This window comes from Heteronotia binoei, chromosome 17, assembly GCF_032191835.1.
Source record: "Heteronotia binoei isolate CCM8104 ecotype False Entrance Well chromosome 17, APGP_CSIRO_Hbin_v1, whole genome shotgun sequence".
NCBI lineage: Eukaryota > Metazoa > Chordata > Lepidosauria > Squamata > Gekkonidae > Heteronotia > Heteronotia binoei.
The window spans coordinates 49,041,553-49,053,408 of record NC_083239.1 but is presented as its reverse complement, the minus strand read 5'-3'; the positions used below and the strand labels follow the sequence as shown (position 1 = coordinate 49,053,408).

Sequence of the window (11,856 nt, the reverse complement as noted above, 5' to 3'; positions counted from 1 at the left end):
ATTTTGCCTCCAGGCAGGGCCAGCCCTAGCTGTAAGCAAAAGGTATTCCAGTGAACTGCTAAACCAGAAGTGGCCAAATGGGCTCGGGAGCCACATGTGGCTTTTCACACATATGGTGTGGCTCTTGAAGCCCCCACATCCCCATCGGCCAGCTTAGAGAAGGCTTGAAGGAGTCTCCTTAAATCACTTCTCCAAACACTAAGCCAGCCTGTGGCTTGGAGAACGCATTTAAAGTTGCTTTCTCCGCCCCTGACCGATCCAATTCCTCTCCCCCAAATCCATGAGCCGCCAAGAGGCTGAAATTCTGCCACTTAACTTTAAACGAAAGTATAACGGGTGTGATGTTGATGTTAATGGTTTTACTGTTTTTACAGCACTGCACATCACCCAGAGCCCCACAGCTGGGGGAATCAGGCATTCTTAAGTATAATATACTAAAAAAATAATCTCTGCCTAGTGAAATTTCTGAAGCCAGAGCCAGACTCGGGGGAAGCATGGCAACCGAGGAAGCAGAAGTATGCAAATTAAATTGGCTTAATTGCCAATTAATTAAGAGCACAGGTCCTGATCTGGTTAACGGCTAGGCCAGGAGAGTCAAACATGCTTAAATGCACAGGAGCTACAGAGCAAAACCTCTATTTTCTCCATTGGCTGAGGCTCCTCCCATGGGGAGGCAGAGCTTGCTTTGCCGGGCTCTCTCAATTGCACAGCAGAGCTACCGAGCAAAGCCTCTCTTCCTTCTACTGGCTGAGGCTCCTCCCATGGGGAGGCAAAGCTTGCTTTGCTGGGCTCTCAATTCACAGCAGAGCTACTGAGCCAAGCCTCTCTTCCTTCTATTGGCTGAGGCTCCTCCCCACCCTCCCGTCCTCTGGGGAAGGAAGGAAAGAGCCAGAGCTTTCTTTGCCCAGTTCCCTGGATCCCATGGGAGAAATACAAAGAAACACCTTTAAGACCAATGAATGCTAACGTTTCAAGCATGTTTAAAGTTTTAAAAATAAATATATTTGTGTTCTTTATAAAATTTATATCTCTGCTGCCTAATCTTAAATAGGTACACGCATGGCCTGGCCTGGCCTGGCAAGGTCTCATTTATGTCAGATCTGGCCCTCATAACAAATGAGTTCGACACCCCTGGGCTAGGCCGTGAGGGTGAAATACCTCTAGCCCCGCTCAAGCTCAATCAGCGAAGGCCGCAAGAAGCAGAGGAGGAGCAGAGAAGCCCAGAGTCGACCCAGCGCAACCCTCCGTCAACCTGAAGGCTAGACAGACACAGAGGCAGCCGGATTCAGGCGTACAATTCTGTTTTTATAGACATATATATAGAGAGAGAGAATCACAGCCAGAAATGGAACCACAACTGAGTGGGGCGATGGGTGGGGGGGCGGGGAAGAGGGGCCAGAATTAGTCCTCAAACACAGGGGGGGGGGAGAGAACAGCAAAGGTACATTTTGAAGACATGCACGTCGTTTTGAAGCCCAGGAAAAGCAGCAGGAACTTAAGCTGGAGAGAGGCTACCGTCAAGACGTTATTGTGGTTTCTTTTTCCCACCCATGCAAAGTGTATTGTTTCTAAAGTTACTGTTCTGTTGCTGTGTGCCGGGTTGTTCACTAGGATCAGCGAAAGTCTGTTGCGGGTGGAGGTTAGACGCATGCAGGCCGCTTCCGAAGCCCTCCCGCTTCCCCCCTTTCGAGAACGGAAAGGTGAGTCTGAGAATTACCGAGGGGTGAGTAATCCTGAAGATCCGACCCCTTTTTACCCCCGGCTACATGATACCTTTTTTTTTTTAGGGAAGTCAAACGCAAGGTGGGAGGGGGGGCAAGGAAGGACAGAGCTTATTATGGCAACGAGCAGGGCCTTTTTTTTTTGTAGCGGGAACTCCTTTGCCTATTAGGCCACACCCCACTGAGGTAGCCAATCCTCCTGGAGCTTACAAGAGGCCCTGTTAGGAGCCCTGTAACCTCTTGGAGGACTGGCTACATCAGGGGGTGGGTGTGACCCAATAGGCAAAGGAGCTCCTGCTATAAAAAAAGCCCCGGCGATGAGTACCAAACGCGGAATAAATACTCGGCGAGAGGAACGCTCCCTCTTAAACTAAGCCCGGAGTGGAGAGGCAGGGCAAAATGGCAGCTCTCAAAACAGCTGATGCAGAGTGTCACTAGCGTGGAGGGGATTTTGGTGACCACTGAGCTAGCTGCTCACTGCCCTTCAGGGAGTGGAACCGTCATCTTGCTCGGTCCAGGGACTAGCGACGAGGATGCTGTGCGCCACCGCGTATTTTATAAGCTGCCCGCCCGTATAGTAAGGGGAAGAGCTTGGAAGGAGAAATTTACCGTCTGGAATGCCGGGGGCCAAGAGAACCTTGTCCCCTAGGAAAAGCCGAGCTGGTCTGCGCAGGGTGCAAGTCACGTTGAGGCGCTGCAATTTCTCAGACCTTATTTGGGAAACGGGGGGAGCCGCCACGCAAGCCAGGGCTCGACGGGAAGCTGCGGCCACAGAGGGTGAGCTCGGCGCTGACCTAAGGGACGCAAAGCGGCCGCACCCAAGGAGAGGACGTTACCCAGAAGCTTGAAGCGGGGAGAGACAAGGTCACCCACCCTGTACGAAAACCTACTTCAGGGAGGCAGGCCAGAACTGTTTTGGAAGCTCGGGGGTGGGGTCAGAGGAGCGGGAGATGAAGCAACGGTGGTCTCCTCTGCAATTAGGGGGTGCATTCTATTCCCATTCTATTGGGCGACTCTCCAAACGGGTTATCTAGGCGAAAAGGGAAAAAAGAAGGCCGTGCCGCCAGCTGGGACTGCTGGAAAGACTATAAATATTGAACTGCGGAAGTTTATTTTAAGCCCCCCACAGAAAGGAACCCAGGCTGGCTCGGGAAGAGAAACCTGGAAAGGGAAGAAAATTCAGGCTGGCTGAGGAAGAGAGAGACTCTCGGGTCTGGTAAGGGAAGCACGGCGAGGCAACGACAAGGGGGAAGGAACTTCCTACTACGGGGCTTGCGTTTCTCTCCCGCTGGAGCCAGTCCGCAGGCACTGCGCTCTCTCTCTGGTCCTGTTTCTGCCGTACGAAGAGACCGTGGCAGGGAGAGGGGGGGGGAGCTGATGAGAACGGGATTAAATAAACGATTTGCCATCGGAGTCCAGTTCCTGGTGCTAAGACCCCCCCCCCTCTCTCCCCCACCGCTGATCCACGCGGAAGTCCCGCAGAGAAGGAGCAGCGGGTCGCGGGGGATGGCCGCCGCCTTAACGCAGGTCCTCCTCTTCGCCCTGTATGGTCTTCTTGATGCGCAGGAGCATGGTGGTGAGCCACTGGTCCAGGCGGGAGATCGAGTCGTATTCCTTGACCTGACGGTGAGAAAGGAAAACGCAACGGCGGGTCAGCGAGGCTCTGAAGTCCAAGTCACTCCCTAGAAAGGAGGATGCCACCCTTCCCAGAACTGATCCGCGTTTGCTTCAAGCTCACAGGACTTTTGTACCGATTCCCCACGAGCCTTACGCCGCTCTCACGCTCCTCTGCAGGGACTCAGTCGGATTTCACACTATCCGCCCCCCGCCCCCTGGGGCTGCAACTCACTTCGCCTTTTTTGTGCGGCAACAGAAACCGGTTTTTAGAGGATCCTTGTTTGCTGCGCGAAAGAGGCAGAGCTAGTTTGCAGCCCCGGGGGAGATAGTGTGAAATCTGACGGAAGCCCTGCAGACGAGAGGAGAGGAGACCGAGAGTGGCATAAGGCTAGTGGGGAATCAGTATTGGTTTGCTCTATCTAATGCAAGCAGACCTGGCTCTCCACTGTGTCCTTTCAGTCGCACCATCCATGAAAACCCAGGTGACCAGAAGGTTTGAATTTTTTTCTGATAACTACATTTCCGGTAGTTCAGTTTCTTCAAGAGAGCAAAATTCTGTCATCTAATCTTTTTTTTTCCCCAGGAGCTTATGTATTTTTTTAAAAAAAGGATAAATTACTTTTAAATGATAACAGATTAAAGAACAATGAACAGGGGAATAATGGGGTATCGAATTATAGGAAAAAAGAATTTTGCTTAGGGTTTTAGGTTGGTTGTAATTTTATAATAATAATATTTTTTATTTATATCCCGCCCTCCCCGCCGAAGCAGGCTCAGGGCGGCTCACAGACATGGAAGTACCGTGATTACATTTAATACATTATACGGTAAAATACATTAAATAAATAATTAGTTAAAACCATTGCAATTAAGGTGCTACAATGCGAACATATTAGATGTATATCAGACGGCTAGGTGTCATTTCAGGATTCAGTCTTGTAGGCCATTTGAAAAAGGCTAGTTTTGCAGGCCCTGCGGAACTGATTATAGTCCCGCAGGGCTCGAACCTCCATTGGTAGTTGGTTCCACCAATGAGGGGCCATTACTGAGAAGGCCTGCTCCCCGGGTTGTTTTCAATTTGGCCTCCCTTGGTCCACGGATGTTTAAAAGATTTTGGGAGCTAGATCTCAGTGCTCTCTGGGGGATATATGGAGATTTTGTTTCATATTTTATATTATCTTTTGCGTTACTAATATCTTTTGTGTTAATAATGTTTCATATAAAAATTTTATTTAAAAAAAAAACCCTAGATGGATTTGAAGCCAAGCTCTGCTAGGGATCGTTGTTGGTTTGCACCCAGAGAACAGACAGACTGTAGTGCCGGGGCTAAATTTTAAGCTGACTTAAGTTCTACAGGATTTATCACTTTCTGCTGCAAGCCTTGACTGCCAATTAGAGGCTGGTGGGCTAGTAAAAGACGATCTCTCCTCCTAGTTTGAGTCTTCTGGGCTGCTTGCTTCGGCAAGGAGCTGTGATGACCTGAGGGGTCCGTAAGAGTACTCTTGGATTTGGCCGGACCGTCCCAGAAGGGAGTGCATGTGGAACTCTGAACCTTTTCGCTCTCTACAAGGTAGAGGGTCAAGGTAAATAGACATTTTTGAAAGCTTTTTGTTGTTTTGTGACATGGTGTAGTGAAAATACCCGTACTGTTTGGTGTCAGTGGCTTGCAAAGGGACCAGTGCCTGTTGGGCCCTACTCAGAAGAGTGTGTGAATGCCATAAGTGTCCCTTTGGTTATCTGGAGATTGTTGATCCTTCGGGGAAGGGGTGGCCAACGGTAGCTCTCCAGATGCTTTTTGCCTACAACTCCCATCAGCCCCAGCCATTGGCCACGCTGGCTGGGGCTGATGGGAGTTGTAGGCAAAAATAATAATCTGGAGAGCTACCCTTGGCCACCCCTGCCATAAGCATCCCCCCTTTGGTTATCTGGAGATTGTTGATCCTTCAGGGGAACCAGGGTGGATTGGGCCCTGTAAAACATACCAGTCTGGTGGCAGCAACCTTGGGGGAGAAGGTGGAAGAGCTTTGCCTCCCCTTTGGCATTAGACCAAAAGTGCCCTGGTAGAAAGTTCTTAGACTGGCCTCCTTACACGGAGCTGGCTAGAGTAGGGCCGTCAGGCACTGGCGCCTTTGCAAGCCACAAAAGGGGAAACAAAATTTTATTCCGACAGTACAGGTATTGTTCCCAACACCATGCCACGAAGTAACAAAAAGCTTTCCAAGCTGTCCATTACCTTGACCCTCAGGCCATTTTGTAGAGAGCTAAAAAGGTTCAGAGTTCCACAGGCGCTCCACAGGTCCGGCCAAATCCACCAGGGTTCCTAATAATACTCTTACTGATCCCTCAGGTCACACAGCTCCTTGCAAGGGCTGGATTAACTATTAGGCCAAGAAGGCACTGGCCTATGGGCCCCCATGCCGGCTTTCCCCGTTTGCAGCCCTCCCAGCCTTGCACGCGCAGCCAGCGACGGAGCCGCTCTTTGCCCGACTTGCCTGGTGCGGCTGCTGCAGGCGTCTCTCTGCCTCTCCCCCGCAGCTTTGGAGAGGGTGCCTGCAGTCTGCAGCGGGGGCACCCTGCTCTGAGATCATTTGCAAGGGGGCCTGCCAGATTTTGACCGCCTAGGGGACCTCCGCGGGGTTTAAATCTGGCACCGCTCCTTGCCTAAGAAAGCAGCCCCGGAAGACTCAAACTAGGAGGAGAAATTCTCTCCTCTTTTGCCAGCCTCTAATCGGCAGTCAAGGCCTGATGCCTTGCAGCTGGTGATTCCACCCCGGGTCTTGCAACAGAAGGGGAGAGAAATCCTGCGGAACTTAGTCAACTTTTGTTTTTTTAATGATTTAAATTTTATTAAAGCTTTTTTACACATAAGCCAAACCAAATAAAGATAGACACCGAACAAAATACAAACTGCATGGCTACCTTGTGACCTAGATAAGGCGGCTGAGGATACAACACAGATATCCAATACACCACCAAACCGCGAAGAACAAAGCTGCACATTGTTAAGACAAACGGTTAATGAATCATAACGTTCATGTACTTGGTGGGAATTCTGCCAAAATTAGATTCCTTATTGTTAACGTTCTCAAGAAAGACAAACCGTTTTTCAATAAACCAGTCACCCGCTTTGGAGTTATCTTGCGGTATGATACTGGTGGCTGATTTATCTTGGATCAAAATATCCCAGACTTCGTTAAACCAACAATTCAAAGTGGGAACTTTAGATAGTTCCCAGAAACTGGCTATAACCATTTTTCCTGCCAATAATAATAAAGCAAACAACTCTTTTTGGAGTGTAAGATAAGTTAGAATTAGGCCAAAAGTTTAGCGGCAGTGATTCTGGAGTAAGTGGAACTATAAACCCAACTACTTCTGGGGGGTTTTTCCGGGACTTTTTTTCCAGAAGGCCTTGACCTCAGGATACTCCCACAAACAGTGTATGAATGTACCAGATTGCCCACAGCCTTCCCAACAATTTGGATTAGCCTTTACTTTGCCCCTTATAAAGCCTGCACAGAGTCACATACCGTCTTGAAAAAATCTGGTAATTCTGTAATCAAAAGTCGTAAGATTTGGTTTTAAATAAAGATGATAACCCAATTTGTTCCCATTGGTCATCGTTGATTGTATTATGACAATCTTTTTGCCAAGCCAGTTGCTGGCTGGAAGTATCAGTCCATAGCGGTAGATTTAAGAGAGTATATATCAGTGATGGCCAATGGTAGCTCTCCGGATGTTTTTTTTACCTACAACTCCCATCAGCCCCAGCCAGCATGGCCAATGGCTGGGGCTGATGGGAGTTGTAGGCAAAAAACATCTAGAGAGCTACTGTTTGCCCCCCCCCCATATATATAATAGAGATAACAGTCAGTTTGGTGTAGAGGTTAAGTGTGCAAACTCTTATCTGTGAGAACTGGGTTTGATTCCCTACTCCTCCACTTGCACCTGCTGGAATGGCCTTGGGTTAGCTGTAGCTTTGGCAGAGGTTGTCCTTGAAAGGGCAGTTGCTGTGAGAGCCCTCTCCAGCCCCACCCACCTCACAGGGTGTCTGTTGTGGGGGAGGAAGGTAAAGGAGATTGTGAGCCGCTCTGAGACTCTTCGGAGTGGAGGGCGGGATATAAATCCAATATCATATTATTATTATTATTGAGGTCCTGCCCTTGTTAATTAATTTCTCCAAAGAGTTAAGAGGTTTATTAGCCATAATTATTAACTGAGTCAACTTAAAACTTAGCCCTGGCACTACACAGGGGAGGACCATCTGGAAGTCCCTTCTCACTTCTTGAACTGTGAGAAGTGCCTCACAAAAAGCTCCTCTTCTGCCACAAATCTTGTTACCGTCTGTCTTTGCGCAACTGGACTCTTGGCTCTTTTCTGCAGCCGCAAAACAGGCTAATAACTCAGCTACCCATCTTGATCTCTTTATTCCCTAAAGTTTGTCTGCTTTCCTTTAAGAAAGGGGGGAGAGGCACACCAAGAAGGGAAGGACACGGGCAGCCTCAGAAACGCCCTTCCCCCAAAGTTAGAAGAAAGCCGTCCTCCGACCGCAGAGGGACGTCTGGTCTGTCTTCACAGCCCAGCGGACACAACAGAAGCCAGGTTAATGAGCCACCCCCGCCTAGCATTATGCAAAGAGGAGAGCTGAGTCCATACCGATTCAGTGTAGCTGTCGATATTCTGTTCTTCGTGAGCGTCCAGCAGTTTCTGTTGGGAGAGACGGGAGATTAGGGCGCCTTGTGGATCAGTTCAAATGTAAAGTGACAAAGGGGGGCCAGGTTTCCCTGCAGCTGGCTGATTCGGCTGCTCGCCCAAGACTTCTTTTCCCTTTGGTGTAGTGGTTAAGTGTGTGGACTCTTATCTGGGAGAACCGGGTTTGATTCCCCACTCCTCCACTTGCACCTGCTGGAATGGTCTTGGGTCAGCCACAGCTCTGGCACAGGTTGTCCTTGAAAGGGCAGACCCTTAACTGGGAGAACCGGGTTTGATTCCCCACTCCTCCACTTGCACCTGCTAGCATGGCCTTGGGTCAGCCATAGCTCTGGCAGAGGTTGTCCTTGAAAGGGCAGCTGCTGTGTAGAGCCCTCTCCAGCCCCACCCACCTCACAGGGTGTCTGTTGTGGGGGAGGAAGGGAAAGGAGATTGTGAGCCGCTCTGAGACTCTTCGGAGTGGAGGCCGGGATATAAATCAATAGCTTCATCTACCTCACAGGGTGTCTGTTGTGGGGGAGGAAGGGAAAGGAGATTGTGAGCTGCTCTGAGACTCTTCGGAGTGGAGGATGGGATATAAATCAATAGCTTCATCTACCTCACAGGGTGTCTGTTGTGGGGGAGGAAGGGAAAGGAGATTGTGAGCCTCTCTGAGACTCTTTGGAGTGGAGGGCAGGATATAAATCCAACATCTTCATCTACCTCACAGGGTGTCTGTTGTGGGGAGGAAGGTAAAGGAGATTGTGAGCCATTCTGAGACTCTTCGGAGTGGAGGGCAGGACATAAATCCAACATCTTCATCTACCTCACAGGGTGTCTGTTGTGTGGAGGAAGGTAAAGGAGATTGTGAGCTGCTCTGAGACTCTTTGGAGTGGAGGACGGGATATAAATCCAATATCTTCATCTACCTCACAGGGTGTCTGTTGTGTGGAGGAAGGTAAAGGAGATTGTGAGCCGCTCTGAGACTCTTCAGAGTAGAGGGCGGGATATAAATCCAATATCATCTTCTTTAAATAAGTTTCTGGCTCTTGGGCCACCTTCAGGCGATGCTGGTTGGCCCTGCATGACCTCCCCCTTCTCCATCCTTAGGCTCTGCGCATTCAGGTCCAACTGCTAGTGGCTCACAGAGATTAGGATGGGTTTACTGACACACCACTATGAAAGTGACAGGCATCTACTGCCAAGTGCAGAAATCAGGGTCGTCATTCTATTGGCTATCTCCTGACAAAGGGTAGGACCCAAACATATTAAGACATATTAGGACCCTAACATATTAAAACATATTAAGACAGAGTGAAAGGCAAGATTAAAAGACAGAGGGAGAGAGACAGAGAAAGAGAGAGAGAGAGACAGAAAGACAAAGACACACACAGACATAAACAGAGGACTCACTTTAACCAGTTTGCACTCCCTGGAGTCTGAGAAAGCCGGGAACATTTCTTCGTATTTCTGTACAGCCAGCTGATTCCAAAACAAAAGGCAGGTTAGTTACAGGGCACTCTACCTGTTTAGTAACACTGCTGCTCAGATGTTAAGAGGCCACTGCCCCTGAGGCAATCCATGTTCCTTCCCACTTTATGCCACGGAGTCCCACAATCTGCAGTCACATGATGCCATAGCACCTTGCACACACTTTGTTTTACCGTATGGCTTAAAGAACGTAAGAGGAGCCCTGCTGGGTCACACCAGAGGTCCATCTAGTCCAGCCTCCTGTCTCACACAGTGGCCAACCAGTTCCTCTGGAGGGCCAACAACAGGGCAGAGAGGCCTTCCTCTGAGGCTCTGGGATTCAGACGCTTAGTGCCTCTGAATGTGGAAGTTCCCCTCAGTCACCACGGCAGGAAGCCACTGACAGACCTCTCCTCCATAAATCTGTTTAATCCTCCTGTTTATTCCTGCGGCCATCACTATCTCCTCTGGCAGAGAATCCCGCATTTTAATCGCTCTGTATAAAGCAGTATTTCCTTTTGCCTGCCCCGAACCTACTGCCTGTCAGCTTTGTTGGATGCTCTCGAGTTCTAATATTGGAGAGAGGGAGGGAAAAAACTCTCTTTGTCAATCCATTCCACCCTGCGTGTTGTTTTATAAGCCTCTATCGTGCCCCCACCCACCCAATCCTCTCTTTTCTACACTGAAAAGTCCCAAACTCTTCAGTCCTTCCTCACAGAAAAGGGGCTCCAACCCCCTACTCATCTTGCCCCCCCCCTTTGTTATTTCTCCAGCTCTGCAAGGTCTTTTTTGAGATACAGTGACCAGAACTGTGCACAGTATTCCAAATGAGGCCACACTATATAGAAGATGAAGAAGATGATGCTGGATTTATATCCCGCCCTCCACTCCGAAGAGTCTCAGAGCGGCTCACAATCTCCTTTCCCTTCCTCCCCCACAACAGACACCCTGTGAGGTGGGTGGGGCTGGAGAGGGCTCTCACAGCAGCTGCCCTTTCAAGGACAACCCCTGCCAGAGCTATGGCTGACCCAAGGCCATGCCAGCAGGTGCAAGTGGAGGAGTGGGGAATCAAACCCGGTTCTCCCAGATAAGAGACCGCACACTTAACCACTACACCAAACTGGCTCTCCAACACCAAACTGGCTCTCCATATAGATCTACCATAAAGCTTTGGCCTTTCATACAAAAGACAGCTCCCTCCCCAATAAGACCTGCGTAACGCCACTTTCTCTTAGCAGCTTAGCCAACTACTGGGGGCAGAGAATTGGGGACATTCTGCATGCTGTATTATTCAGATACCTTCTGAAATATTGCATGCACACGAAAGCTTACACCCAGAATTAAACTCTGTTGGTCCTAAAGGTGCCACTGGACTCAAACTTAGTTCAATAAAATAATCCACCTTGAGCTTCAGCAAGAAAGATGGACTACAAAGAATGCATATAAAGAAGAAGAATGGCAGATTTATACCCCGCCCTTCTCTCTGAATTAAGAGACTCAGAGCGGCTTACAATCTCCTTTATCTTCTTCCCCCACAACAGACACCCTGTGAGGCGGGTGGGGCTGAAAGAGCTCTTCCAGAAGCTGCCCTTTCAAGGACAACTCTTCGAGAGCTATGGCTGACCCAAGGCCATCCCAGCAGCTGCAAGTGGAGGAGTGGGGAATCAAATCCAGTTCTCCCAGGTAAGAGTCTGCACATTTAACCACTACACCAAACTGGCTTAGCCAACTACTGGGAACAGAGAATTGGAGATATTCCGCATACGGTATTATTCAGATACCTTCTGAAGTACTGCATGCACATGGAAGCTTACACCCAGAATTAAAGGTGCCACTGGACTCAAACTTAATTCCATAAATAAAATAATCCACCTTGAGCTTTGGCAAGAAAGGTGGACTACAAAAAATGCAAATAAATCCCCGTAAACGCGGATACGAAACTCAGCACCTTCTCCCCCTAGGAAGACAAAAGGAGCGCCCGAACCTTGGCGTTGAGCATGTCGATGCAGAAGTGGCACAGGGCAGCCTTGAAGAAGTACTCCTTGGCACTGTACTTCAGGAGGGGGCTGTCCATCGCACTGGTGCCCACCTGGATGCCAAATAAGAGGAAGGAAAAAAAGAGATATTTATCCTATCTCACGGCTCCTGCTCATTGCAGGTGGTTGTCCTTAGCCTGTTTCGGCGTGCTCCTTTTAGCAAAGCTAACCGGTAGACTCTGGGGACTCCCACGTCCCTAGGAAACTCAGCCTGTCGAATCTATGACACATCTTTTGTTTCCTCGCAAGATGTATGCTGAGTACTAGCTCTGCTTACGGCTACCTTTCACACGGACACATGAAAGCACCCCGTACCAAATCAGACC

General features: G+C 49.3%; 1 protein-coding gene across 1 annotated transcript in view; it reads right to left on the bottom strand.

The window, feature by feature from the left end:
* Window positions 1-1,284: 1,284 nt before the first annotated feature.
* NAPA (NSF attachment protein alpha) overlaps window positions 1,285-11,856 on the bottom strand; it is a 53,985-nt gene continuing 43,413 nt past the window's right edge. Inside the window, exons 8-11 of the mRNA XM_060257617.1 lie at window positions 11,479-11,583; window positions 9,438-9,506; window positions 7,992-8,042; window positions 1,285-3,341 (exon numbers count right to left, since the gene is read on the bottom strand). Of these exons, the coding sequence (XP_060113600.1) occupies window positions 3,240-3,341; window positions 7,992-8,042; window positions 9,438-9,506; window positions 11,479-11,583 (327 nt within the window). The 3' untranslated portion in view covers window positions 1,285-3,239. The remainder of the gene's footprint in view (window positions 3,342-7,991; window positions 8,043-9,437; window positions 9,507-11,478; window positions 11,584-11,856) is intronic.